This window comes from Rhamphochromis longiceps, linkage group LG18 (genome assembly GCF_057381845.1).
Source record: "Rhamphochromis longiceps isolate RC_006_pf linkage group LG18, R_longiceps_female_GT1.1, whole genome shotgun sequence".
In the NCBI taxonomy this organism is placed as follows: domain Eukaryota; kingdom Metazoa; phylum Chordata; class Actinopteri; order Cichliformes; family Cichlidae; genus Rhamphochromis; species Rhamphochromis longiceps.
Window position 1 is genome coordinate 26,723,725 of NC_140574.1, and position 27,850 is coordinate 26,751,574.

Below are 27,850 nucleotides of genomic sequence, written 5' to 3' on the forward strand. Positions count from 1 at the left end.
AGAATAAGAAAGAAAAGTATGTCTCTGTGCCCCCTTTTCCCTGTTAATGCCCTATCGGACCCCCTGGCTAAACTTTGCTAGATCAACCCCTGCACAGTTACCAGCCGTCAGCTACTTAGAAAAGGATCCTGGTCTAGAAAGTAAATAAATTCTAACAACAGCTGATCAAGCTTAAACGTGCTGCTGTTGTTCAGCCGCTGGTTTCCTCTTTCTGGCGCGAAGTGAGCAATAAACAAACGAGAGACGGACTCGTGACAGAAAAGCCGATCAGCTGATCATTGATCAGTTTCATGATTGAAGTAGCAACAGGAGAAAGAGGGAGAGAGAAGAGGCAGTCGCTCAATATATCGGTTGTCAAGCTTAACGCGGGAATGCTTTATAAACATCCAGAGATGAACTTACACACTTGCTTTAATTTTCTAGCGAGGCTACAAATACACACAGCCGCTCTATCACATGATGCCTACTGCTCCCACGTGCTACGGTTATGAGCCGAGTTGGGAGTTACTCCGTGTTGCAAGTTTTGTGAGGTGCTTTTTTGATATTTAATGGATCAGATTTTTTTTTTATTTTTCTCTGATATCCGATCCAGTAATTTACGTCAGTATCCGACCGATACCGATAGGTAATATCGGATCGGTCCATCTCTAGTTACAATGCATTCATATTCGCCATAGGTATTTTTATTATGAGCTAGAAAGCTGTAACCATCCAAAGCAGACTTACTTGGAGCTACAACACTGAGATAGTATTTGCACCTGCCTGTATGATATCAACCTTGATTAAACAAAAATGTGTTTTGTTCACAATGTTGCAGAAAAGGATCCTTGACCCACAATCCCAAATTGAAACAGTGATTTCTCTGATTGGTGTTAATACAAATTTCGGCTAATATACTGATGGTAAACCCAGGAAATACACTAGAAACTGTCAAAACACAAATATTTTTGAAAATCTTTAAAAAAATAAACTTATTTAAAACTAAAAAATTATGTTGTTATTCATTAGGCAAATAAAAAAACGAATTCCCATTTTGAAATCCAAATTTGAGCCAGGCTACTGAAAAGTGAAATGAATCACCCATAACATTCAACCACTAAAACTAATTTTTCTGTTATAGAAAGGAAACAACTGCAATTTGTATTTGTAATTTAATTTAATCTAATCTAAAAATAATGATTTGCTTATTTTTTTCGTAAAATAGTGTTTTCCAAAGCGATTTTAAGAAAATGAACGAAAATGTGTAGATTGAGTCGAAAGGGTTGTCATGTTTTGTCATTTTTCCGATCTCGTCATTTAGGAACGTGTTGGGTACCCGAAAGCGTAAAATGTTGACGTCAAAGGAGCTTGCAAAGAAAAGCGTCTGGACTTCTTTAAGTTGCTTGAAGACGTTAAAGAAGTCCAGACGCTTTTCTTTGCAAGCTCCTTTGACTACGATGACCTGGATGACTGAGAACCTTCACAGACATAAAATGTTGACGATTTGTCACCTAGCGTAAAATATTATGCTTAGGGAGTGAGAACGTGTTGAAATAAACCCTAACAGTGCTGCTAGCATTGATGTAGACTGGTCTTCTTTCTTTGCCTCTCATTCAGTTTATTCCGTTATGAAGTTATAAGCTTTAAGAGTTGGCTCTTTGTCTGTCAGTCAGTGAGATTATGCTGAGATTATTAGTCCTGAGCAAAATTTGTTAAATTTGTTGCAAAGAAGGAGCCTATAGGCAAAGGAAGAGCAAAGTAAAGTAAATCTGTGTCCTCAGGCCACAAGAACTACATTTCAGAATGAAAAACTACAATCACACAGTTCACAGTATGTGTGTAAGTCTATGACACGATGCTGCTCAACAAGCTGTAACCACTGCCTTGTGCCCTGCAGGGTTAGCTCTGCCATGGATGGAAAATGAATTAGCGAGAATTAGCAAGATATACTCCCCTTTCCATTACCCAAGCAGACAACTGACTCCGAGAGGGATTGTGGTTTGAACTGAGGGAAAAGAGGGAAAAAAAACAAGTCTTTATTGGAGCAAATGACTGCTGACGGACAGACCACATACTGCAGAGAACTTGGCCAAATGTCCTCAAAGGCAGTTTCAGAGAAAGATTTACTGTTGCATCATATATAAAGAGAAATATGGCTTGTAAAATAAGTTTGTAATTTACTTCAAATATTTTGTTAAAAAGAAAATGAGTAGTTAATCATTAGCTCACACAAATAGACCATTCGGGCTTGCCTGCCACAGGGTATTAATTTTCCTCCCATTTAGATGAAGCTGCTTTCTGCTGGAAAGTACAGCTTGAGGTTTTTTGCCGAGAGGCAGGTTCTCCTTCAAGCAAGAATCGTGCTAAAGAAAAAGTGTAACGTGTTCTCTGAAGTTTCATTCTGATGAAATAATCTGTATTTTCCCAGTCTGGTCCGCAATCTTAACCAGCCAAAATCATTATCCTTTGGCTTTTTACACTTCAAACACATAGATTTTACAATGTGGACTTTGTCAGTTAAAGAACAACTGAAACAACACAAAGCAGATGGAAGTGTTTAAAGTGGGTTAGTTGACCTAAAGGTCTCATACAGCTGGCATCCTTCCCCAAATTATATCCATTATGTAACTGCGGTTTGTGGTGAGGGGAGCTGCAAGGTAAGCTGAGGCTGCACTGGCCAATTAAAACAGTATAGTCATGAAACAGTAACCTATGAGCGTATGAATTGAGACTAGGGTTGCAAAATTCCCGGAATTTTCAAAGATGGAATCTTTCCATGGGAATTAACGGGAATTAACGGGAATTTATGGGAATAAACGGGAATTAACGGGAATTTATGGGAATAAAGTGGGAATTTTCAAAATTGAAGGTTGGCTCTTCTTAGGGAACTTAAATATAGTTGAGGAAAGTATATTTTAGCATAATATTGACAAAAACAAACAAATGCAATTCAAATACACTTGAATATCCATGCCATTCCTTAATCACATGTACAGAGCACAAGCTTGCTGCATGGCTATTGAGACCACCTACTGGCACTGTGCATGCCTCCATCACATGTACACATGGACCACACTTTTGAGCCTGAAGGACAAAGAGTATTAAAGGCACACATTTGAGCCTGTGGACTTAACAAGTGAGGTAAGTTTTGATGATATTATGGGAAAATATATTCATTAAATGTTTAAATTGTGAATATCACATAAAATGTATTAATCTGGTAGATAGCAATCTGATAAGATGCTAAATAAAATGCTAGCATCTGATAAGATGCTAAATAAAATGCTAGCATCTGATAAGATGCTAAATAAAATGCTAGCATCTGTTAGATGCTAAATAAGCCATAGCTAGTATAACATAAAGAAGATGCTAGCTTCCTCATTTGGTTGTTTTGTTTTGAAGATCATTCCAGTTGTTTAGCTAGCCTTACTATTTATATCTGTTTATTATCATATTGCAATTGTATTATTACGATCTCTTGCATTGCATTAGCATTTTTACAAGCTCTTGTTTTATTTTACAGAAAAATGCCACGTGCGCTATCTGATGTGTGGAGGCATTTTACACCAGCTAATGTACAAGGGAAATCTGTATATATGTGTAAGTATTGTGATAAGACGTACGTGAAGAATGCCACAAAAATGCAGCAGCACATTGCAAAGTGCAAAAAAATTCCTCAAGGCCCAACACATGCAGCAGCCAGGAGTTCCACTCAAGGGGAAAATGAATCTGTTTCAGCTGTATCAGAGTCAGATACCCACTCATCAGCTCCTGGTCCCTCTGGCATCAGAGGATTCTTTGATTTTATGGATGACACTAGCCAGAAAAACGCAGATGAGTGTTTCGCTCGTGCAATCTATGCAACTGGCTCACCCCTGATGCTGACATCCAATGTGTACTGGAAGAGATTTTTGAATGTTCTCCGACCAGCATACATTCCCCCAACCAGACATGCATTGTCTACTCATCTACTGGATGAAGAGTTCAGTCGAGTTCAAGCAAAGGTGAAACAGACCATTGACCAAGCTGACTGTATTTCAGTCATCTCTGATGGATGGTCCAATATCAGGGGACAAGGAATTATTAACTACATAATCACCACTCCTCAGCCTGTGTTCTACAAGAGTGTAGACACAAAGGAAAACAGACACACAGGCCAATACATTGCAGATGAGCTAAAAGTGATCATCAATGACCTTGGACCAGATAAGGTTTTTGCACTGGTCACTGACAATGCAGCCAACATGAAGGTTGCCTGGGCACATGTGGAGGAGACCTACCCTCATATAACTACTATTGGCTGTGCAGCCCATACACTAAACCTTCTCCTAAAAGACATAATGGCACTAAAAACAATGGACACTCTGAATAAGAGAGTGAAGCAAGTTCTGAAATATGTTAAAGGCAAACAAGTAACTTCCGCTACATTTCTGTCAAAGCAAAAGGAAAAGAACAAGAGTACTACACTGAAGCTTCCCAGCATAACGCGATGGGGTGGTGTTGTTATCATGTTTGACAGCCTTCTGGAGGGAAAGGAGTCTCTGCAAGAGATGGCCATATCCCAGTCTGTAGGCATCGACAGTGACATCAAGAAGGTCATCTTGGATGATGTGTTCTGGGAAAGAGTATCTAGCAGTCAGAAAATCCTCAAACCTATTGCAGCAGCAATAGCGAAGATAGAGGGGGATGGTGCCATCTTGTCAGATGTCCAGTGCCTTTTTGCAGAACTCAAAGAAGAAATCCAGACAATTCTGCCCACTTCCCTACTACTGAAAGCAGAGGAAACGGCTGTGGTCAAGTCATTGGAACAGCGGAGGGAGTTCTGCATGAAGCCAGTGCATGCAGCAGCATACATGCTGGACCCCAAATATGACAAGGGCATACTTTCCGGGGAAGAGATCAACGGTGCCTATGCGGTCATTACAGCCATGTCTGACCACCTGGGTCTCGATAAAGGCAAAGTTCTAGGCAGTTTGGCAAAGTATCGAACAAAGCAAGGCCTTTGGAAAGGGGATGGAATATGGCAGTCATGCCAGCACATATCTGCAGCCACCTGGTGGAAGGGACTATGTGAATCTGAGGCCCTTGCACCTGTAGCCTCCATCCTCCTCCAAATCCCACCATCATCAGCCGCCTCCGAGCGCAACTGGTCACTGTTTGGGAACACCCACACAAAGGTTCGCAACAGGCTCACAAATGTGAGAGTGGAAAAGCTGGTCGGCATTCGGGCAAACCTACAGCTCTTTGAGCCTGACACAGAGCCATCCTCAACAAAGCTGGAAAGTGACACTGAAGAGGAAGACTCAGAGTTGGATGCTGAGGAAGTGGACATGTTGTTGGATGATGATGAGGTCCAGGAAGAGTCTATTGACTGAGCAAAAATGAGAAAAGAGGATTGCTTGAAGGAAGATTTGAATGTTTAATGGGACGTTTTGGAGGATAAGTGGCATTTTTCATTTAACCTTTTGAATGGGACTTTGTGGAGATTTTTGGACAGGGGGCATTTTTGAATGAGCGGGGTTAGGGGATGGTAATATTGAACTCAACATTTCTGTTTTTATTCATCCATGAAACAAGTTATTGAAACGTGTTCTATTCTACTGTACTTACAAATAAATCTGTTTAAATATCTGTTGAAAACATTTTGCATGGAGGTTTTCTTATGATTTCTGTTTATATTTATGCTTGGAAATAATATATTCCCAGTTAGTTCTCCTAAATTCCCATTATTTCCATGGACAGTTTCCAATATGGAATATTTCCAAAATTCCCAAGCTTAACTTACCATGGAAATTTACCGGAAACTTTTCGGAAATTTACCGGAAATTTTCCGCCCCTTTGCAACCCTAATTGAGACCAGTCAATCCAGATGCCCACAGGCTCTTGATAACCTAAGTTATTCAGTAATACAATAGCAGATTAGTCTAATAGAATCAGTTTACATCTATTTGATAGCTGGCCTTGGTATTTTTAAGCAGTAGAAATAAATAAATAGTGTGGATGAGCATTAGACAACAAGCATTAGTTTGCACTTTATCTTGTTTTCAGAGGCAAAACACAGGCAGCAGTAACAGTTACTATAATAGCTAAACTCTATTCTCTATTTGGGGTGAAAGAAGAAAAACACTTAATGTGTAACATGTTCAATTTTAAAATACACTGTGTTATTTGAACCTTTAAACACAAACAGCTGTTGTTGTGAACTAGCATGGTGCTAGCATGATGCTTTATACTTTTAGGTAAAGTCCCTCTGATATGATGTTATTTCAGTTTGGCACATTTCATAGCATTTTTTTCTCGGCTACAGGCAGCCAAAAAAAACAAATACACACATAATGTAAAAGGCTGTGAATGGTTTAGTTTCTTTTTTTGTTTCAGACACCCACATACAATCGACCTTTCAGACAGCAGAGCCTTTGGTGGAAGTCTGGGCTGAGGACTAAGTTTATTGTGTACACACTGTGGCCCCCATACAACCGTCATAGTTAACATTTAACTGACAGGCACCACCACAATTGAGAGTGTTATTTTCGTACGTTCTTGTGTGTGTGTGTGTGTGTGTGTGTGTGTGTGTGTGTGTGTGTGTGTGTGTGTGTGTGTGTGTGTGTGTGTGTGTGTGTGTGTGTGTGTGTGTTTCATGTATTATTGATGTCGGGGACCTAAATCTCTTACGGGGACATTTCTTCTTTTGGGGGGACGTGTAGAGTAAAGAATTGGTGGAACAGGTGTTTGATCTTCGGTGATGTTACACATCTATACGGCCTTTCAAAACCACAGAGTTGTTATTAATTGATCCTGTGTAATTTGGGTCATCTTTTAAAAAACAAATTACAAATAGACCCACCATACTACTGCAACAACAAGAGGGGACCAGCCACGACCTTATTTAAAGGTTAGTTCAAGGCATTCTCACACTGTCCTGGCTCAGAGGAAAACATCTTTAGAAAGATTAAATGAAATAACGACTTTTAAGAGGCATTAACATTTCTGTAACATTTCTGGATTTCTGTTCAAACGATTTTTTTATACTTTGTTTCCAAGGAGCCCGACTTTCTTGCCATTTCCTATGCTGGTCTTGAGCAACAGTTCACGTTTTCTGAAAGTCTTTCAAAGTTTTTCTTTGTGTCTGTTTGTTTGTTTGTTTGTTTAAGTCACTTAACACTGACTTATAAATCTTTCAAGCACAGACAAAAAATACACCAAATTATATCTTTAGGCACTTTGCTAATAGTTTCCAGTGAAAAGACATTTATTTACATTTCTTTAGTTTTCTAAAATTTTCTTTTGCATTTTCTTCTTAAAATGAGAGGCATATAATGGTGTTTTATGTACCAGCAAGGTGATTTTCAAAGAGCTATTAGCTGAAAGCTTAGCAGATCTCAGCATGGTGTGCAGGCTGTCCTTTAAAATTTTAAACTGGACAAGTGGAAGACAAAAGAAGAAGTGACAGGCCTAACAAACTATCTACAGCAGATTAATGCCCTTAAGAAATAGGAAAAAATCCATCAAAGACCTGACACAGCATCTGACAGATGGATCTGGACTTTCAGATGATCTATTTACTGTTCACTGAAGCCTCAGAAATGGTCTCAGTGAAAGGGTGTCTGTGAAGAAGCTTAAAAACATACCTGGATAGAAAAACACATAATAGAAAGGTATCAGTCGAGGATTGGTGACTAAGAACCAAATAAATCCAAAGATCTTTGAATGTTCTTCAAGAAGCTGGGAGAACTATTGCTGAAGACTACTTAAAGAATTGTTTGGGGATTTCAGACTGTGCTGATGAATAAAGGCAGTCATTTCATTCAACTTTGTTAGAATTGTAAAATCTCTGTATTTTCCCATTTGCACAGGTTTTCACAGTCCTGTACGCTAGCTTCAAACATCACATCTATATAATTTATAGATGTATTATATATAGATTTAGCAACAATTATGATTTTTGTGTTATTCTGTGAATGAATGCTGTTGTATCATCCCAAGTGACGATAACACTTACATACTAATCTTTAAAATTTGAATAAAGCATAAGTTCCAAACAGACTTTCAACAGTCCCTGAGAGGAGAAAACTACATTCTGTAGAAAGATGTTGATTCAGCTAATGTGGTAATCATTAATCTGATATCAGACAGAGTATAAAGCTCTGGATCTTCACTCAGGAACTCTTCATCCCGTCACAGAGCGAGGTATGAGAATAACACGAATTGTTTTCGTGTTTGCCCTGGCTGCTGCTTGTGTTCCTGCCCTCTGTGGCGAAGAGGAACCTCCGGTCCTCCACCTCGAGGCTCCTGCTGAAAGTCAGTCCCGCTTTGTTGCTTTGGATGACGTGTATCTCCCGGCAAATGGCCTCCTCCAAATGGGTCAGAGCCTGCGGCAGTTTGCACAGAAAACAAAGGGACAGATAAATGATATCTTCCAAAAACTCAACATCTTCAATCGCTCTTTCAGCCAGCTGTCAGTGCTGGCCAGCGAAATCAAGGTGACAGAAGAAGAACTGAAGAGTACTGTTACTGTGTTAATGGCCAACAATGAAGAACTCAGGGGCTTTTCTGAAGAGATCAGCTCCAAGATGAACAGTATCCTGCAGGAGAAAAGTCAACTGCAGAATAAAGTGGAGGGCCTCGAGGAGAAACTGAGCAGTCTGTCACTTGGCCTTGTGCCGAGTGAACGAGCAGCAGAGATCAATAGCCTTAGGGTGAGTAACCCGTTGTTAGAAAGAAAACCTGCACTTGATGTTTCTGTCCTTTGCTGAGGTAAAAAAAAAAAAGATCACTGCAACAGTATTGTGCAACAATAAACTCTAAAATAAATCAGACAACCTTTATGCTTTTTGGCTACTACAATAATCTTTGTTTTCCATCTATTCTCTCAGTGTTTGAATGCTGTTATACAAGCTCACAATACTATATTATTATTAACAATCATTCTTTTTTTTCAACATTCATCCCTGATCAGGAGGTGATCCAGAGCCAGGAGCAAAGCATTACACAGCTGCTGAAGGCCGTGAGGGAACTGAGTGACCAGCTCATCTACCAGAGGAAAAAGATCAATATTCTAGAAGAAAAGGTAAATAATAGAGACCTCAGTAAAAATGAATGGCATCTTATGATTGTTTTGTTTGGTGGTGACTCTTCATCCATAACAAATGTGCATAACGCTGGGAAGGGTTTAGCTAACTAAGAAAATAAAATGCATGATTCACCTCCTGTCGTCACTTCAGTCAGAGTGAATACATTCCACTCAAACGCAACTTTAGTTGTAATCATCTCCAAGTACCTGGCAAAAGCATCTCTAAAGCAGCAGAAGATCACACTGGGGGGTCTACCCTGTTAGCTAAGAACAGGAAATGGAGTCTACAATTCAACAAACTCACCAAAATTGGACAATAGAAGATCAGAAAAAGGTTGCCAGTTCTGATGAGTCTCGATTTCAGCTGCTGAAAGCAGCGTGAAGCTCATGAGAGCATGGATCCATCCTGCCTTGGGTTAATGGTTAGATATGGTGGTGGTGTAATGATGTGGGGGATGTTTTCTTGGCACACTTGGGGTGTTTTGTACTGACTGAGCATTGTTTGACTGTCACAGCCTAAGTATTGTTTCTGACCATGTCCATGAATTATACTGTGATATGTGCGCACATACAAGCATGTGCAGCCTCCAGTCTCCAAATCTAAATCTTACTGAGATGCTGATCATCTGAGCCAGTGCTGTAGTGCTTTATACATTTCACTGAAAAAGCTTTTGAAGATTTCTACATAGAGTCAGTGAGAAGATTTTTTTCTGCAAGCCAAAGGTTTTTCTGACAATTTTCCACAGCTGACAGCCAACATGTTAGCTAGCCCAGGAGACCATTGAGAAGATGCCAGAAACCTTCAGCGCTGAAGCTCCAACACTCACCCCTTACCTGACCTCAGGCTCTACCAGCAGGACCAAAACAATCAATAATATGGATAATGAAGCTTAAGGTGATGTTGTGAGCGACTTAATGGTTTGATATCTGTAATGTGTTATTAAAAACCTGAAATATTCAATCAGACCTCGAATGCTCATCATTTACAAGCGTGTCCAGGATATTTCCTGTGGTTTTCAGCATGTCATTAATACAGTTTCATGAGAGAACTGTGCAAATAAGGGCTAAATGAATGCGATTGATAAATATAGACTCCGCTACTAACAATTACAAAAAAGAATAAGACCTCTAAAGATAGTTATTTATCAGTAACGGGTTATTGGTTAATTTAACACATACAGTATGAAATTGTCACCAGTCACAATATCACCACATTGTTTGATTTGTACATCCCAAATTTGTGTAATACTGTATACAAGGCAAAGAAAAGCCAAAAATCCTGTCTGGGAGGTGTGAGGCATTAAGTAGTGCAAACTAATTATTGTTTGATGAAGTACTCGATGAATCAGGGGAGCTCTACTTCAGAAAAACAAAATAGCGCTCCGTCATTACCGAAGGATCATTACTCATTTATTAATGAGTGGTGACCAGCCAAAAAAGGTTTTAAAAACCGTGCAAATATAAAAGCTATAAATTTAAATCCCCTCTTCTCTATGTTTTCAACTTAGACCATGGAGCAAGAGAAAGGATGGTTCAGTAAATTTTGATCAGTAAAAGTATGAAAATGGTTTTGGAGATTATGGAGGTGAGATTTTACAGAGAAAATAAATTCTCAAATTCCACATTTGATTCTTATCATCATTACTATCATTATCATGTAATTTTATAATCTCTGTGACTAACACAGGGTGCCTGCACCCCTGTGAGCATCTTTGTCTGCGTCACTTTTCATGTTTACTTGTTAAACCATGTTGGCTCTGAGCCTCCAAATCTCTCTCTCGTGCACACAGAGGAGTTCTGGCTTTGTCTCAGGAGGATTCAGTCTCTATCCTCTTCAGGCAACTCTGTCCTTCACATAGATCTGGAGGACTTGAGACAGAACAGATGCTTCATCGAATACAGATTTTTACCTTGATGGGCCAACAAGCAACTACACCATTCACCTCACGCACGTGTCTGGAAATCTGCCTGACCCATGAACAACCTCACAGGCGTGATGTTTTCCACAAAGTATAGGAACCATAACAACCATCAGGACACCAGCTGTGCCCACCAGAAAACCAGTTGGTTACAGCAGATGCACATGTAATACCCATGTTTTATTCCCATGGGATTTGCATCCCATGGGAATAAACTGAATGAGATAATAGGAATAATGAATGCTTGTTGTCTACTATTGTCTTCACAGTATGCGCTTTCTATCATTTTCTAAGTGGATGCTGGTTCAGCACCTGTGGAGACACTAACCTGAATGTGAGATATCTTCACATGAAACTAAAGGAGTGGACTGAATGTAGGAGAGGGATCCAGGGGATGTCAGGTAAGAGGCGTCTTCTTTCAAATTGACCCAGATCTCCATCTATCATGTGGCACCTCCCAAAAATTGACTTCCCCTGAATCAGACGTCCTTCCTGCATGTGACAAATAAAGAACCTTGAACTTGAACTGAACTTGAACTTCTCTGATCTGATCCATTTCTATAACAGGGTCATGTCTGTTCTTAATTCAGTGCCATCTGAGGTGCTGACAATCACGGCATCCAATACTGATTTTTGTCATTGGCAGCAGCGATTCCTCCAGGTTTCCCCAAATCTCTTGATTTTCTCATTTACTGCAGATGGTGAGAGTCTTCACAGTTTCCACAATTTGTCACAGAGTTTTACCCAGTGTGTTACTGACCTGTCACTAATTAACATAATTAGTTGCAAAATGTTCCTCCAGCTGTTTCTTTCCGATACCACATATGCTTACAGCTTTTTCCTGCCCCGTTCCCAACTTTTTTAGAAATGTTGCTTCCATTAAATTCAAAATGAGCTCATGTATTACTTAAAATTATACATTTACTCCATATGCATACTTGATATGATTTTATTTGTGAATAAAATGGGGTTTAAGAGATTTGCAAATAATTACATTCTGTTTTTATTTATATGTTACAAGGATCAGATCATAGAGAAGAAACAGTCACATATGAACAGTTTTTATATTGGGTCACATTTACTCACTGACCCCTGACAATTTGGGAAGGATCCCTTGACTGGATCATGACATAGAAAGGAAAAAGTTGGATGCATTTATGAGGCTCCACAATCTCTTCTTGAATTGTTTCTATATGTTTTTCATGCTGACCTTTTTTATGTAACAAGAGCAGCATCTAAAAGTGTCAGCTTTTGTTGTGATTAATAGGTTCCTTGTTTGATATATTTGTTATTATCACAAAAATCAAATAACTGTTATAGAAGACTTTAAAAACTGGAATTTATTCACTTCTGAAATGCTAAACGCATAAATTTTTGTCACTGCTGTTGTCAGAATTGTAATGGATTAAAACTGTGTTGGAGAAAAATTGAGAGCTTAATTTTGCTTTATATATAAGAGTCGTTACAGATGAAGTAGAATTGTTGGAGGAAATCCATATAATTTAACAACAGGCATCATTTTGTGGAGTTGTAAGGAAGAAAAGTTGTTCTGACATTTTGACTGGTGGGATATATAAATATAAACAGGCAAACCAAACACTAACATGAATTTGTATCAACTTACAGGAAATGGGTACACGAAGCTTTTATGGAAGGAAAGAATGTGTTTACATGTGACACATTACAGTGAGAACAATGAACTGGATGAGAGCGAGCATGAGTAAGAGTATCCTGGAATCAGGTCTGAGGACAAATGAGGAGATCCGAGGTTAGCTGAGGGTCATACATATATAATGTGCGTGTGTAGTAAATGAAGTGTGTTCAGGTGCTTGGAGAGGATGTTATGCAGTGAGATGTAAGGTACCAGGATGCAATGATACTCTAAAAGTCAAATAATATAAATATCATATCCAACTCTGTTTCATAAGCTTCTCATACAGGACATTCAGTGTCACACACACTGAAACTCTTAACCATATGATTGCCTGATTTTGTTGCATGAGTCTGAGAAAACGGTAACATTTTGGTACCTTTATAGCACACTGTTACCCTGACGCAACAAACTAATTTCTGGTAAGGGGTGGGAGGAGGGGCCAATTTGTTTGATATATCAACAAAGACCTCAAGCTCCCATAAAGTAAGGTGAATTTTTTATGTCTCCCATTAAACAAATAAATAATTAAATCCATGCTGTAGTGGTTTTAATATTTAATGTATTTTTTTGCATTGTTTTAAGTAAGTACATTTTAAATAACTTCAAAATAAATACATTTTAGTTGGATTTTCACATTTTTTCAGTAACAAAAAAATAAAACAGAACCCAAATTTATGCAGACAAAACAAATAAATGTCCATCCATCCATCCGCTTATCCTTTTCAGGGTCGCGGGGGGCGCTGGAGCCTATCCCAGCTGTCATAGGGTGAAAGGCGGGGTACACCCTGGACAGGTCGCCAGTCTGTCGCAGGGCTAACACACAGGGACAGACAACCATTCACACTCACTCGCACATTCACACCTAGTGACAATTTGGATTAATCAATTAACCTATCCCCACAAGCTGCATGTCTTTGGACGGTGGGAGGAAGCAGGAGTACCGGGAGAGAACCCACGCAAACACGGGGAGAACATGCAAACTCCACACAGAAAGACCCCGGCCTGATGGTGGAATCGAACGCAGGACCTTCTTGCTGTGCGGCAACAGTGCTAACCACCGTGCCACCGTGCTGCCACCAAATGCCACCATAAATGTTTATTTATTTATTTATTTCACATGGCACACTGACTTTTGAACAAATATTTCAAAAGGCTGAACTTTTTTTCTACTGATTGGTTAGGAGGGCTCAGTAAACTCCAGAGGGCAGTCTTGTTCCATCGCGTGCAGATGACTTCACTGAGATTTGATTGCACCATGAAGTATGTCTAATGTGAAAACTGATACTTCCTTAAAAACTCACATGTGTGTTCCCGATTACACTCTGACTGCTTGTCCCACGGTTTGCTTCCACAAACAGCATTAAAAACGAGAAATATCCTCCCCTGAGATAGTGTGAGACATGACTTTGATGACAGAGGTCATACTTCTTTTATGCATAATGAGTCTAATCACAGCTGCAGGACTAAACAAATAGACAAACCATTCACACGACAACCACACCTAACACACACACACACACACACACACACACACACACACACACACACACACACACACACACACACACACACACTTCTTTGTGTTTTGCCATGCAGACTTGACAGTGATCTCCCTGCACATGTGTGAAGCAGCTTCTTCAGTTACTCTGCCTGCCTCTGCACACACATTAGTTTGGAAGGTTATTTTAGGCTGCACAAGCACCCTCTGCTTCCAGTGAAATAATAGGAGGAGTCAAACTCTTGCCTTTCCATTCTGCTCCTTCGTACCATTCCTCATGTCAGCTGACAGGGGATATCCCTCTAAATAACAAGTTCCCCTTCGCTGTCTGTGCTGCAGCATTAAGTTAGACCTTTATTTTGAAACAATGGACAACAGCCCTCTGCAGGTCTTGACTGTCCCTACAGCCCCCTACCCAGACCAGCGACCCAGCACCAACGGCCTGAGGAAAAAGGTCTATGTGTTCCAGTCCAGAAGGAACTACCTTCACAACTTCATCCAGAGTGTCTTCTCTTCCATTGACCTGCGCGATCGCCAGGGTTCAACCATGGTGGTGGGGGGAGACGGACGCTTCTTCAATCGAACGGCTACTCAGGTCATTGTGCAGATGGCAGCTGCCAATGGGGTCAGTGTCACCATGTGTAAGGGCTTGCTTACCTTGTTTGTGTGTGCATGCTGGCAGGTGAGTGTGCACATGAGCAGATAACTGCATGTGTGTCAGTGTCACCTGCCCCAGTAACTTATTATCTCTTTGTCAGCAATTGTACCTTCATGTCAACTGCAACCTGTGACTTTTGCTTTTACTGTCCAAACTATAATCAAAAAGTAGAAAAAAACAAAAAAAACATAATTTTTGATGTAATTATATTTTTTAAAAAATAATTGTAACTTTTAAATTAAATGATAAATTGCATATGGATATAAGATACTGACTAGATATTACACTAATCTCTGTTCAGTATCTAATATCCGATCTAATAATAAATATCGGAAATGTCACTTTGAAACACTTCCAAGTCCCAGAGTTCTCCGTGTCGAGGGAATGCTCTCCATCACTCCCTCTATGACCTTTTTTTCTCCTCCTCTAATAATAGGACCCTTCCCGCAAACATAATCTGAGCTACCTGGGGTCGGGGAGGTGGGGGTGGGGAGGGTATCCCCTTGTTTTAGTAGCATAACTGATCCTTTTCCTGGGAGATTAATGAAAGCAAGGCTTAAGTCTTATTGGCAGAGAAACATCCGCCACCATTACATTCAGTCACCATTTACTGATCTTTCAAAGCAAATAACTTGCATTTTAATTTGTGGGCTGAAAGGTCACCTGATGTTTATTCTATACCACATTAGCACTGGTTTGCATGAAATACTACCTAACCACTTAGCCACTTAACCTAACCAGTTGCTTTTTATTTTCTCTGCCGACATAAACACCTGACACTTTAAACGCAGCACACGTCAGGTGTTTGGAACACATATGGCCTACACAAGTGTTCCAGATTAGATCCAAATTTGTCTGCTAATTGGGCCGGGTAAATGATATAACTAGAGGGATTTAAAATACACGTACACATGATAGAACTTGCTCTTGGTGTGCCGCAAGTGCCGTTTGTGAAATAAAATATCCTATTTACTTCTGACAAGACCTGTGACAAACCTGATATTTACTGCTATTCCCACCCCTGCCTCACGCTGATATATCAAGATACGTAATTTTCTCACCCAAGTAAAAAACGCCTATGTGACTTTTCCCCAGGTGGGTCGTCTGATCATTGGACACCACGGGATAATGTCCACGCCAGCCGTCTCCTGTATGATCAGGAAATGCAAAGCCATCGGAGGCATCGTTCTCACTGCCAGCCACAACCCCGGTGGACCTGATGGAGACTTTGGCATTAAGTTTAATACTGCAAATGGAGGTATGGTAACTTGAGAGAAGAAAGCATGCAGTCGCAATGGCCAAGTGCAAAATAGTGATACAGGAGAAGTCAGGCATTTAATAAGGCCTCATTCGGATATGTGGCTCAGACACAGAGAAAATGTGATGCTTGTATTGGCACAAATCTGGGACAAAGTTCAAACACATCAAAACAACACACAATATTCAGTATCGCTATTCCTGTCAATAGAAGATTTTTCTACTGTTACAATACTGTAATTTTACACTGTCATCATAAAACCAGGCTTCTTCTGCCTCATCCAGGCCCAGCCAACGAAGCAGTCACAAACAAGATCTTTCAGATCAGCAGGACCATTGAGGAGTTTGCCACCTGCCCTGGACTACAAGTGGATCTGACAACTATGGGAAAACAGACCTTTGACCTGGAGAACAAGTTCAAGCCATTCACAGGTGAACTAGAGCATTAATGTTAGTCTCTCATTCATCATCGAAATTAATGAGCATGCGGGGGGAAAAGGGATATGAGGCTAGTTATATGACTGACCAGATATATTCTTTGCAGGTACAATTACACATATTGTCTTTTTTCTTTGTGAAAGGCGTATTGTAAGTGTATTTATGTATCTCTTTCCCTGATGATGGATAGAGTTTTGTTTCTGATTTGTGCAGTGGAAATCGTAGACTCTGTGGAGTCCTACGCTAACATGCTGAGGAACATCTTTGACTTTGCTGCTCTGAAGGAGCTTCTGTCTGGCAAGAACCACTTCAAGATAAGACTGGATGCCTTGCACGGAGGTCAGAGAAAATGCTCTCATAACTAACTCATTTATCGTATAATGTCATAGTTATATTTGTATGCAACTCCAGCAAGTTCTTTAACTCATTTGCTTATGAAGCATGATGCTATTCAAATCTATATGATTTCCATATTTCTCACATTCATGTCAGCAACGTAAAAGAGAAGCTTAACAATATTACAGAAAAATGGAGATAATAATGAGATAAATGTTTGAGGCTCTGTTCTATTCTGGGAGAGGTAACATTGGGTTGTCAGATCTGTGACTTTACTCTCATTAGATTACTAAATCTATTTTGAGCGTCCCCAAACACTGAAACAAAACGTCAGGGCTGAAGCACTGTGAGCCTCAGTTTTCTCCTTGTTGTTGTTTTAAAATACTTTGTGCAACACCAGATCTGCCTAGTTCATCTTTGTCCTCTCTCACCTGTCCGCTCTGCAGCGGTAGGACCCTACGTGAGGAGAATACTGTGTGTTGAGTTGGGTTGTCCTGCCAGTTCTGCCATTAACTGTGTCCCTAAGGAGGATTTTGGAGGTCAACACCCAGACCCTAACCCCATATACGCTACAGATCTGGTTGACAGCATGCGAGACGGACAGTATGATTTTGGTGCAGCATTTGATGCCGATGGGGTGGGCTTACCGAGTTATTATTTCTGCTTTTTACTTGTTTGTTTGGTTTTTTTCAAACATTACAAGAATATATGTAATATAAAAATGCAGCTTCAAAAGACATTTCCTTGGGCCTGAGAAACCTCTTTCTGCTTTCTAGGACCAGAACATGATCCTTGGTAAACATGGCTTCTTCGTCACCCCATCTGACTCCGTGGCTGTGATTGCTGACAACATTTTTTGCATCCCGTACTTTCAGCATGCAGGGGTGAGAGGTTTTGCTCGTACTATGCCCACAAGTGCGGCATTAGACAGGTAAACGTGTGGCCTGCTTTTCAAATATCACCATCAAAACAAACTGCCTTAGAATACTCTTTCATTGTATTTCCTTCAGAGTAGCCAAGGCAACGAAAATCGAGCTATATGAAACTCCCACTGCCTGGAAGTTCTTTGGGAACCTCATGGATGCAGGCATGCTGTCTTTGTGTGGAGAGGAAAGCTTTGGTACAGGTACTGCGTGTCCGTGCCAAGTAACTAAATCGAAGAAGACGAGGATTCTGATTCTGGGCTTTTGTTTTATGTTTTCTCAACACTGTCAACCTAATTCCACTTCACGCTTCAGGAGGAGACCATATTCGTGAGAAGGATGGGCTTTGGGCTGTGCTGGCATGGCTGTCTATCCTGGCCACCAGAAAGAAGAGTGTGGAAGATTTAGTTAAGGACCACTGGCTAAAATATGGAAGAAACTACTTCACCAGGTGAGATGTGGACACACTAAAAAAACACCGTATTATTACTGAGGTTATGTGATAAAGTTTTTTTATTTTATTTGTTTGCTTATTTGTTTGTTCTAAGAGGCTGAAATATAGTTAAGCAGAAATTGTGTCACTGATACAGATGAAGCTGTAACAGGTGGGTCGACGAGACATGTGAAGACACATGTAGAACATTACTGACACCTAGTGGAACATATGTGGCATTGCACTGTATGACAGAACATTTAACATGAGAATATTATTAGTAGTAATATTAGTATTAGTATTGTCTGTACTGACTCACTTTTGATTACAAAATATTCATTATCAACACAAATTAAGCCACATCACAAAACATATGTAAAATAAGGCATCAATAATCAATAATAAGTACCTGTTAGTTTATTATTTATTTATTTATGTAGCCTTTTTTTCTCATTAGATTTTTGTTTCTACTCTTTACATTTTGCCCAGGTATGACTACGAGAATGTAGACATAGATGCAGCATGTGAAATGATGGAGGATTTGGAGATCACAATCACCGACAAGACCTTTGTGAGGCAAAGATTTGCTGTGGAAGACAAAATCTACCAGGTGGAGAAAGCAGACAGCTTTGAGTATGCAGACCCGGTAGACGGCACCATTTCCAGGAACCAGGTACATGAAAAACACTGTGGTGCATTTTTCTGTAATGATAGTCTTGCGGTATACACAGATGCATAATGTATGCGATTTGTCAGCATCAGAGCCTCTCAGCTGTGTTTGCAAACCCTAAAAAAATGTATCTCAGTCTGCGCTGGGCTGTCTTCACTGCAGGGGCTGCGGATAATCTTCTCTGATGGTTCTCGAATCATCTACAGACTCAGTGGGACCAGTTTTGATGGGGCAACAGTTCAAATCTATCTCGACAGCTACGAGAAAGAACACGTTTTTGGGGATGCACAGGTGGAGTATCTAAAAGTGAAAACTGCATTTTGACCAGAACAGGCAAAAAAGACAAACCTTTGAATCACTAAGCAGAAACTCTTTTTAAATGAAATGTAGCGCTGTGTGGTGAAAAGGAACAGTGTTACTGCTCTGTGGTTGTTTGGATGATTTTACATATGGCAGCAAGGTGCATGAGTCTCTAATTGTGCCATCCTTGTTTTGGACAGGTGATGCTGGCACCCCTTGCCACTATCGCTCTAAAGATTTCTCAGCTTCATCACAGGACCGGTCGAACTGGTCCGTCTGTCATTATATGATTCCTTATTAATTGACAAAATAACGCTCTTTTGTAAGTTTTTCCATCCTGTTTTTTTGTGTTTGTGTTTGTTTTTTATAAAGGAAGTCTCAAATCCAGTTGTAGCTACATATGATGCAAAAGTGTGCAGTTGAATGAAATTAAATGTGATATATTAAACAGCGTTTTTGTTTTTGGTTCGGTTGTGGCATGCTTTGGTGCTTTTTTATGGCAGATGATATTACATCTACTTTACTTTGTTTCAATTTTGCTTTTGTTAACTGTCATTTTCATTCTCACCAGTGAGGCCCTGGCTAAAATCTGCAAGATTACAGAAAGGTCAGCGTTTTTAGTAAAAAAAAAAATGAACCTATTTGAGCATAATGTTTTCATAAAGTAGCACTTTCACTTCCTCAGTGAAACTCTTTAAAAAACAGCATCAGCACTGTCTCTTTTTAAAAAATCTTTTTCTTTTTGTACCAGTTATTACTGAAGACTACTTGACATGTGCAGTTGAGAAACTTAGAACATGACAGCAGCAGGTGCTGAGTTTAAAAAGAAGGAACGGGCTGTTTCCTGTCGTTAATCCTCTAAAACCGTCATTTGGATCATGCGTACCCCTTAATTTAGGGGAATAATAACCTGAAATTGAAGTTGAGTGCGTGGGTGGGTGCTTGAGAGTGAGTGACGGCTTTCCAGCTCGTTTGACTCTGTTGAGTCTGAAAATGACAAAAAGCAACAAGTCAGCATTTAAAGACTGCTCCCAAGAAAACATCTTCTAAAGATCTTTTAGTTTCACTGTGACAAGGGTCCTCTTTTTTTTCTTTTTTTCTTCTTTTACTTCACTATCTGTAAGTACAACTTATGCTGATACCTTTTTAGCACACCAACAAAGCAAAAACAACAAAGGAAACTTTTAAACTGCAAGAAAATATTTTTTCAAATAGCTTATCCATATCTGGTGAGTGCACCACATAATTTCCATCTGGACGGCAACAGCACAAGTCCACAAACATCTGCCCCAGCTCTGTGATCACTCATGCCCTTTGAAGTACTGTCCCTTTCTGTCTGGTTTCATCTCCATAATGCACTGAACCTGAAGGGGAACAACAACACAACAAGGGGAAGGCCAGCTGTGGTTCATCTCAGGCCCGTCGTGGTGTGAGTTTTGGTTCCACTAAAAATTTCAGTCTAAGATTGCACAAGTTTACATGCATAGTTACTCTGTGATCAGGATCTGTCCGTCAATAACACAATATTATATTACAGACTGCAAATGGAGGAGGAACTTAACTAAGGAGGACACAAAAGTCAGGTATTTATGAATGATAAACCTAATGTCAGTAAACAAAATCAAAACCTATTTACATGCATAGTATAAAGGTGCCTAAGAAGCACTAAAAGGTATTTTCATGCCTTTTGTAGATAAGTAAATCCATAACATGGATAAATATATTGGCTCCTCTGGTGTCTCCACACCAATGCTATTGTAATCTGCAAATCTAGTAATGCCCAACATTGTTGGATGTGAGCATGTATAGGGCCAGAGTACAGAACCTGTACCCGGATATATTATTTGTAAATATAGTGCCTTCATAGTTTCATATTGTTCTTGCAGATTTTAAAGTATGAATCTAATATATGCTGAACTGGACTCCATTGGGGTAACAGTACTGGGCAGCTTGATTGGCATGCCCCCAGAGAACACCAGAACTGACTGGTCTGCCACTGGTGCCCTGTTTGCTTCACAGATGATGTTACAAGCATCACAAGGTTTGTCCTGCCATCTCCAGACTCTTTCACACCTGTCACATGTGCTCAGCATGAACCTGCTCTCATTTGGGTGACAGTGATGGACCTGGCAGATCTGTTGTTCTCAGGCAAAGACCGGCTGCATGGTGCTGAGCTGTGAACACAGGTCCCACTAAAGGATGCTGGGGCCTCATACCGTGCTCATGGAGTCTGTTTTTGACAGTTTGGTCAGAAACATGCACATGAGTAGCCTGCTGCAGGTCATTTTATAAGGCTCTGGCAGTGCTCCTGCTGTTTTTCCTCACGCAAAGGAGCAGAAACCAGTCCTGCTGATGGGTTTATGCCATTATACGGGCCTATCCAACTCTCCTTGTGTCACAGCATGGCATCTTATCCACACGCTCTGTTGGGAGATGTAGCAAACCGACTTGCGAAACCACCTACAGACAGTGACAAGAAAACAGATTAAAAAGCAAAACTACAGAAAAATCAGTCAGAAGGGAAGAGGGCAGGGCTGCGGTCTTTGGCCACTACCTGCAAAACCAGACCCTTTTTGCTGGGATTGCTTTCTTATTGCCTCACTAGTGTACCTGCACAAACAAAGGGGAATGGACTCAGTGCTTTATAACGTTTTTAACTTTTTATTTCTTGTACTGTGATGATCACATGTTCCCTTTTTTTTCAAGCAGTGTATTATACTATATTATTGTGGATAAAGCTCCCCAGCTGTACAGAAGCTGCTGTTCCAGCTCCAGCTGTAAGATTATAGTGACATATGCCATAATAAATCAGTAGTTACGATCCAGCAATATATTTTATATAATTCTGAATAATGTTTAGCTAATTTATAATACTGAAACTTTAGTTCTATTACTTAAGTAGGGTCATGACTTTTACTCAAGTAATAGTAGTTGTTATTCAATAAGGAAAAACTACAAGAAAGTATCTCTTGGGTAAGATAAATAGTCATAAATAATAATAATAATAATAATAATGATAGACTTGATATACATTTAAAATGTAGGGAAAATTAAGGTAACAAACAATTAAAACACTTGAGTAACGAATAAGTAATGTAGTCTGTATTACTGCAGCAGCTTATATTGTAACACAACACGCAGACGTGTAAAGCCCCCTGGAAGCACGCGCTAAATCCTCTCGTGCTCGTCATTGAGAGACTACGTCACCAGCTAGGACTGTTTGGGTCAACCTTGGTGAATGGTGTGAGGTGAAACTTTTTGCCTGTCAAGATTACAGTATATCGGTAAAGAAGTTCAAGCCCCAGCTAGCCGCAGAGCTACTGTAGCTTTAAGGAGGTCACCTGATGCAAAGAAAGGAAAACCCGACCGAGGAAGCAGGAAGTTCCTGTACGACGACATCGAGCCCGAGCACGTAAACAGTGCACAAAGAGCAGAAATAAACACAAAGAGGGGGTTTTCAGACGTTGACCGCAATGGCAGGCATTAAAGGTATTTTTTAATTTTGGCTCTGCTGGGTCAGCCGAGAGTTGAGTGTTAAAGTTTTTGAAGTTAAAAGTTTGTAAGCTGAGTTTTCCATACTGGTCAAAACGTTTGCTGTATCATCTCGAAACTCGCGTCTCTGTCGCAGGTCATTAAGATCTGTTGCCAGATAAGTTATTAACCTGTTGATTTATGCATTAGAGTTGTTGCTATTATCTAGTGTATCCTAACTCTTAGCTATGCCACGAGTGCTCCACGCCTACCGTGTATTTGTTTTATATTTTGGCCAAAAACAACTCTGTGATTAATGTAGAGTTATTGATGTCTCGTTTTAGCACTGGTTGGTTTGTCCTTTAGTGGTGCTATTGGACTGACATTTCTTCTGCTGGGCTGTGCAATAGAAACGTATGGGTAAGTTCTCCTTGTAAACGTATCAGCAGCTATACGTGCTATTTTATGACACTGACTTACATTATTACAGAAATAACTGAGTTTTGGTTGTGCTCTGAACAACATCATTCGCTCTGCAGTTACATTGTGTGACTTTTGATTGGAGACAAAAGAAAAAGGCCAGATCAGTGCAGTCAAGGCCTGTATTTATAGTCCTTATAGTCCTCTTGTTGGTCAAACTCCAGGAATGCCAGTTTCTGATGTGACTGAAGTTACTACTTCAAAACTGGAAATCACCCTAAGAGCCCCAGAACATTTTTCTGTAACTGGTTTCACAGTTTTAGAACTCCTAATGACGAGTAAACTGAACTTCAGGTGTGCTAAGATGTTCCATTCTTTTGAAGACGAGTGTTTCATGCCCTTTGTAAATATTTTTGACAATTTCATCTGTTTTTGCAGGGTCTACTGGCCGATGTTTGTCCTGATTTTCTACGTATTAAGTCCCATCCCGACCTTCATATCCAGACGCCTCAGTGACGACTCTGAATCCAGCAATGCCTGCAGAGAGCTGGCCTATTTCTTAACAACTGGCATTGTGGTATCATCGTTTGGACTACCCATTGTTTTGGCCCGTACCAACACCGTGAGTTCTCTTTACTTATTTAGTTTCAGATCATACTAAATGAGCGTAAATTCATCTGTGCGTACAAGTAGTGCATGTGCAGTGAAAACAAAATTACAGTGGAAATCTAATGGGCCATTTCTGTCGTCCAGATCAAGTGGGGTGCCTGTGGATTGGTGATGACCGGAAACGCCGTCATCTTTCTCACCATCTTAGGCTTTTTTATCGTGTTTGGAGGCGGGGATGACTGGAGCTGGGAGCAGTGGTAAAGTGCCGTTGGAAAGTGGACACACAGATGGGTGGGCGGGTGGGTGGGTAGGTGGATCGTTGAACGAACAGACTGCAGACTGAGGGGCACATGTGTCCTGCACTCAATGGGGGATGAAGCTATAGTGTAGGCAGCAAAATGTCAAATGAAACCAGCGTGTTGTCATGCTGATTTTTATACTGGGGTGGGGATTAGGTTTGGAGATAACTGTGTGCCCTGTAATGTGCCTTACGTCTGGGACCAGGGAGAAATGAATGTCTGTACCCCTCTTATGTGCCATCAATATCCACATTAACACATATATGATTATTTTCTTCGTCTTGCCTTTGTTTCAGTTGCTGAATCACCCTGCTCACTGCAGCTATTATGCCTCAGTTAATCAATATCCTAAAGGGATCCTAAATAATAACTATTGTAATGTATACTGCAAAGCTTATACTGCATCATCTGCCTCATTGTTTAAGGGAGGAGTTATAGCTTGCTTATTATTATGAGCACTCTTTGCTAGTACAGAGCAAGTTATAGGACTCTTAATCAGGTGAATATATATTTGTGTTAAGTATGTTGTTTTGCTTTTGTTTTTGTTTGTGTGTTTCATTCCTCAAGCATTTTATTTTTTGTGTTCTGGTGCAATTGTTTACATTTTCACCAAAGATAATTTCTAGACTGCAATTCTACTGGAGCATATTCACCACTAAACTATATTTAAAATAAATAAATAAACGTAACACAGTAACACGATCCTCAAAAGCCAGCCGAGGCGTCTGAAAAATGACTCTTTGTACGATCAGTCCAGAAAAAGTAGCCATTAAACTTTATTCTTCTGTACATTACAAAGCAATCCATAATCCTGACAAAATGTTATGGCATAATGAATTCATTTTTTGTTTTGTTTTTTTACTTGTTGAATGGTAAATACTGTACATGTTTGCTATTTTTGTCCTAGTAGGTGCCTTCTCTCGCATACTTCTTCACACACGCCTGCCTTAGACAATGTACCTTTCAAAGGGTCTGGTTGTAATTTGTTTTTCACCATCAGGGCCTGGTGAAATCTTTAACTTTAATTTAACATTTGCATCCTTGCATGTAATGTTCCCATAGTCAGTCAATAACTAATGATGAGCTTTGTTTGATCAGCATGTGTAACGAAACCTGTCACAGAAAGAAATGTTCGCAGAAAATTCCTGATTTCCTAAACATCTGCTACACAGTTGCTTTTCAGAGGGAAATGTTGTATTGTTTGTATGTAACTGACATGTTCAAGTCCATCAACGGGAAGAAAGTGTACGTTCTCTGTTGTGACTGCTATATTCACACTTTAAAGACACTAAGGAGTGCCTAAGAGTTCTGTAAGTTTTTTTATAAGCTCCTGATTGCACTTTTCTAACACTGATTAAAACTCTCTGTGTAGTGAAGCAAATGCACGGGCTCTGTCTGTTCACTGATCGTGATTTGATGAGAACTTGATTTGACTTCTGTACATCTCACCTCTTTGTCGCTCCTGATGGCTGATGCATCCAATCAGACACCTGCGCACTGTTTATACAGCAGAGCAGCAGTAGCGGTTGTAGCAAACCCCAGAAAGGGCCTCTCATGAGACAAGAAGTGGAAAAGAAGCTGTGTGGGTGAGTGTTTTGGAATCATTTCCTTCTGGTTGGATTTTGACACAGGTGTGAACAGCTGCTAAATTTGTAATTATCTGTTTATTTATTTATGTTTGCTACTTCATAGTTTGCGTACAAGCTTATAATCCTCACTGAAAAACATATTTCTACTTTCCCTTTCCGCAATTTACAAACACACAAGCATTAGTAATGAATGCAGACTGGCAACAATGCCAGTTGTGAACAAACCGCATAACAAAGGAGTGATAAAACCCAACATTACCTATTCAGGGTTAAATTGCATGTGACAGAAATCCACCACGCAGCTGCACACCACCTGAGTGGTTTAATTCCATTCTCTGTTCATGTGTGTCAGGATGCGCCGAAGCCGCCTCACCAGTCTGAAATGAGTGCATTTCCTCCACAAAACAAAAGAACCCGCACTCTGCATATGAATTGTTATTGTTTATATGTAAAGCATGCTGCCTGCCTCCACTAATTGCCTTTTATATGAGAGTGGGCACAACATGTATAGTTTATAGTCTAACATCTCTACAAACAGGTTTAGCAGCTGTATCATTGCTGCTGCGTAAAAGTCTCTTCTGAAACGCAATAGCAAAGTTGTGTATGTGCAATGCATAATGTCTTCACTGCATGTTTATGCAAACTTTAAGAACTTGAACACTAGATACTGATTATAGTAAATGTAAATCTGGTTTTGGAAGGCATTAACATGATGAATTCAGCCACCTGAAAGTGAGGCATTGAGAAGAAAAGAAAGATGAAAGGAAAGATGAAGACGAAAAAGATGCCCAGGGACACCCATTCATCTCTCTTTCAGGACAGCTGTTGCCTGGCAACAACCAAGGCATCAAAATCATTCTAAAACACTCCCGAGAATGCCCTTGAACACAACACAATGCAACAGAGTTTTGAGTAACATAACAGCGCAACACACTGTGCAACACGCATACAGTGTTTGTTAATGTGTGATGCTGCAATAAACACTACATGACACTGCCGCTGTGGTGGGTGGCAGTGTCAAAGGCAACACACTGTACAGCTCAGTGCAGACACACAGTCAGCGCAACAGAACCCAGTTAAACGATGCAAGACCAAAAAGAAATGAGTAAAGCATAATGCACTGCACCAAGAGGTAACACAATGTTAACAACAGTGCAGTAACACTGCTGAAGGTAATTCTAACTAGAACAGGCAGATATATATTTAAATACCTACTTTTTCCTGTAGAATAGTGGTTGCCAAAATAAAATAAAAAGATTCCCACAAAACAAGAATATTTTTTTCATTACCGTCCTCCATATGGTCTATGGTCCAATGAAACTGATGAGACTGTATTTATATAATAGTTTTAGGATAAGAATTGCCCCAAATCGCACCCAATACTGGAATTGTTGGTAAGATCTTAATCAGTTTACAATCATGAGGTTGCCCTTGGAAAACTTTGTTCCTTTTCACAGGTCTGTAACCCGTCTGTAGGCTACATAGACTGAATATAAAAGATGCACATTAGCATTAGCATGTTATGTAGTTAGCATTTTGGCCACCTCCGTATTTATTTTATGTTGTTTGTTTTATGTTGTCACCAGTGCTAAATGATCAGCTATATAGCAGTCTTGGTTAGCATTCATAAACTGTATGAGATTTTCATTCACAAAAAAACTGGAGCACAAACAGATGAATCCACTGAAAATGCTTTAAATGCGAGCAACAGCACAAACACAGTGAAGAGATCTAGCTGAGTGACTCAAAATAGCAAAGCGAGGTCTAGCAGACAGTTGCTGGCTAGCACTGCCTGTGTGAACACAGTCAAAATGTTCACACCCTTAACTTGAAACCAAACTCCAAACAAATGAGTTATAAAAAAAAAACAAAAAACTGTCTCCCTCCCCTCACCCCAAACCAGTCCCAGCAGATAGCTGTCCCTCTCATAGCCTGGTTTCTTCCTGCTAAAAGGGAGTTTTTCCTTTCCACTGTCCCAAGTGCTTGCTCATAGGGGGTTAGTTTGAATGTTAGCGCCTTGAGGCCATTGTTGTGATTTGGTGTTATAAAAATAAAATTAGAATGGAAACTTCCATCATTTCTATCTAATCTGCTGAAGTTGGGCATTTAACCTCGGAATCTACGAGGACTGATTCACTTTCAGAGCAAGTCTCAAGATTGAATTGGTGAACTTTCAGTTCTTTGCTCTTCTGCACTGGCTTGTTTTATCTATGTAGCAGCTTTTCAACTTGAGTCAGTTCCAGCTGGCATGGGCAAGAATAATAGATTATAGACAGGTCCATCACATCACTGCATGTAGATAATTATTTTGTATGTGAAACATATAA

At 40.0% G+C, this 27,850-nt stretch overlaps 2 protein-coding genes and 1 pseudogene across 2 annotated transcripts; all 3 read left to right on the forward strand.

Moving 5' to 3' along the window:
• Window positions 1–8,168: 8,168 nt before the first annotated feature.
• On the forward strand, window positions 8,169–11,395 carry LOC146648501 (angiopoietin-related protein 3-like; annotated as a pseudogene).
• A 3,005-nt stretch (window positions 11,396–14,400) lies between these two features.
• Window positions 14,401–19,583, forward strand: LOC146648502 (phosphoglucomutase-1-like). Its single transcript, XM_085390296.1, has 11 exons — window positions 14,401–14,745; window positions 15,874–16,036; window positions 16,321–16,467; window positions 16,687–16,812; window positions 17,256–17,446; window positions 17,586–17,740; window positions 17,820–17,935; window positions 18,048–18,183; window positions 18,655–18,838; window positions 18,998–19,126; window positions 19,336–19,583. The coding sequence occupies exons 1-11, from the start codon at window positions 14,488–14,490 to the stop codon at window positions 19,423–19,425; spliced, it is 1,695 nt and encodes a 564-aa protein (XP_085246422.1). The 5' UTR covers window positions 14,401–14,487; the 3' UTR covers window positions 19,426–19,583.
• A 2,800-nt stretch (window positions 19,584–22,383) lies between these two features.
• On the forward strand, window positions 22,384–25,315 carry leprot (leptin receptor overlapping transcript). Its single transcript, XM_085390304.1, has 4 exons — window positions 22,384–22,624; window positions 22,951–23,026; window positions 23,465–23,648; window positions 23,780–25,315. Exons 1-4 carry the CDS (start codon window positions 22,609–22,611, stop codon window positions 23,894–23,896), a joined length of 393 nt encoding a protein of 130 aa, XP_085246430.1. The 5' UTR covers window positions 22,384–22,608; the 3' UTR covers window positions 23,897–25,315.
• Window positions 25,316–27,850: the final 2,535 nt, after the last annotated feature.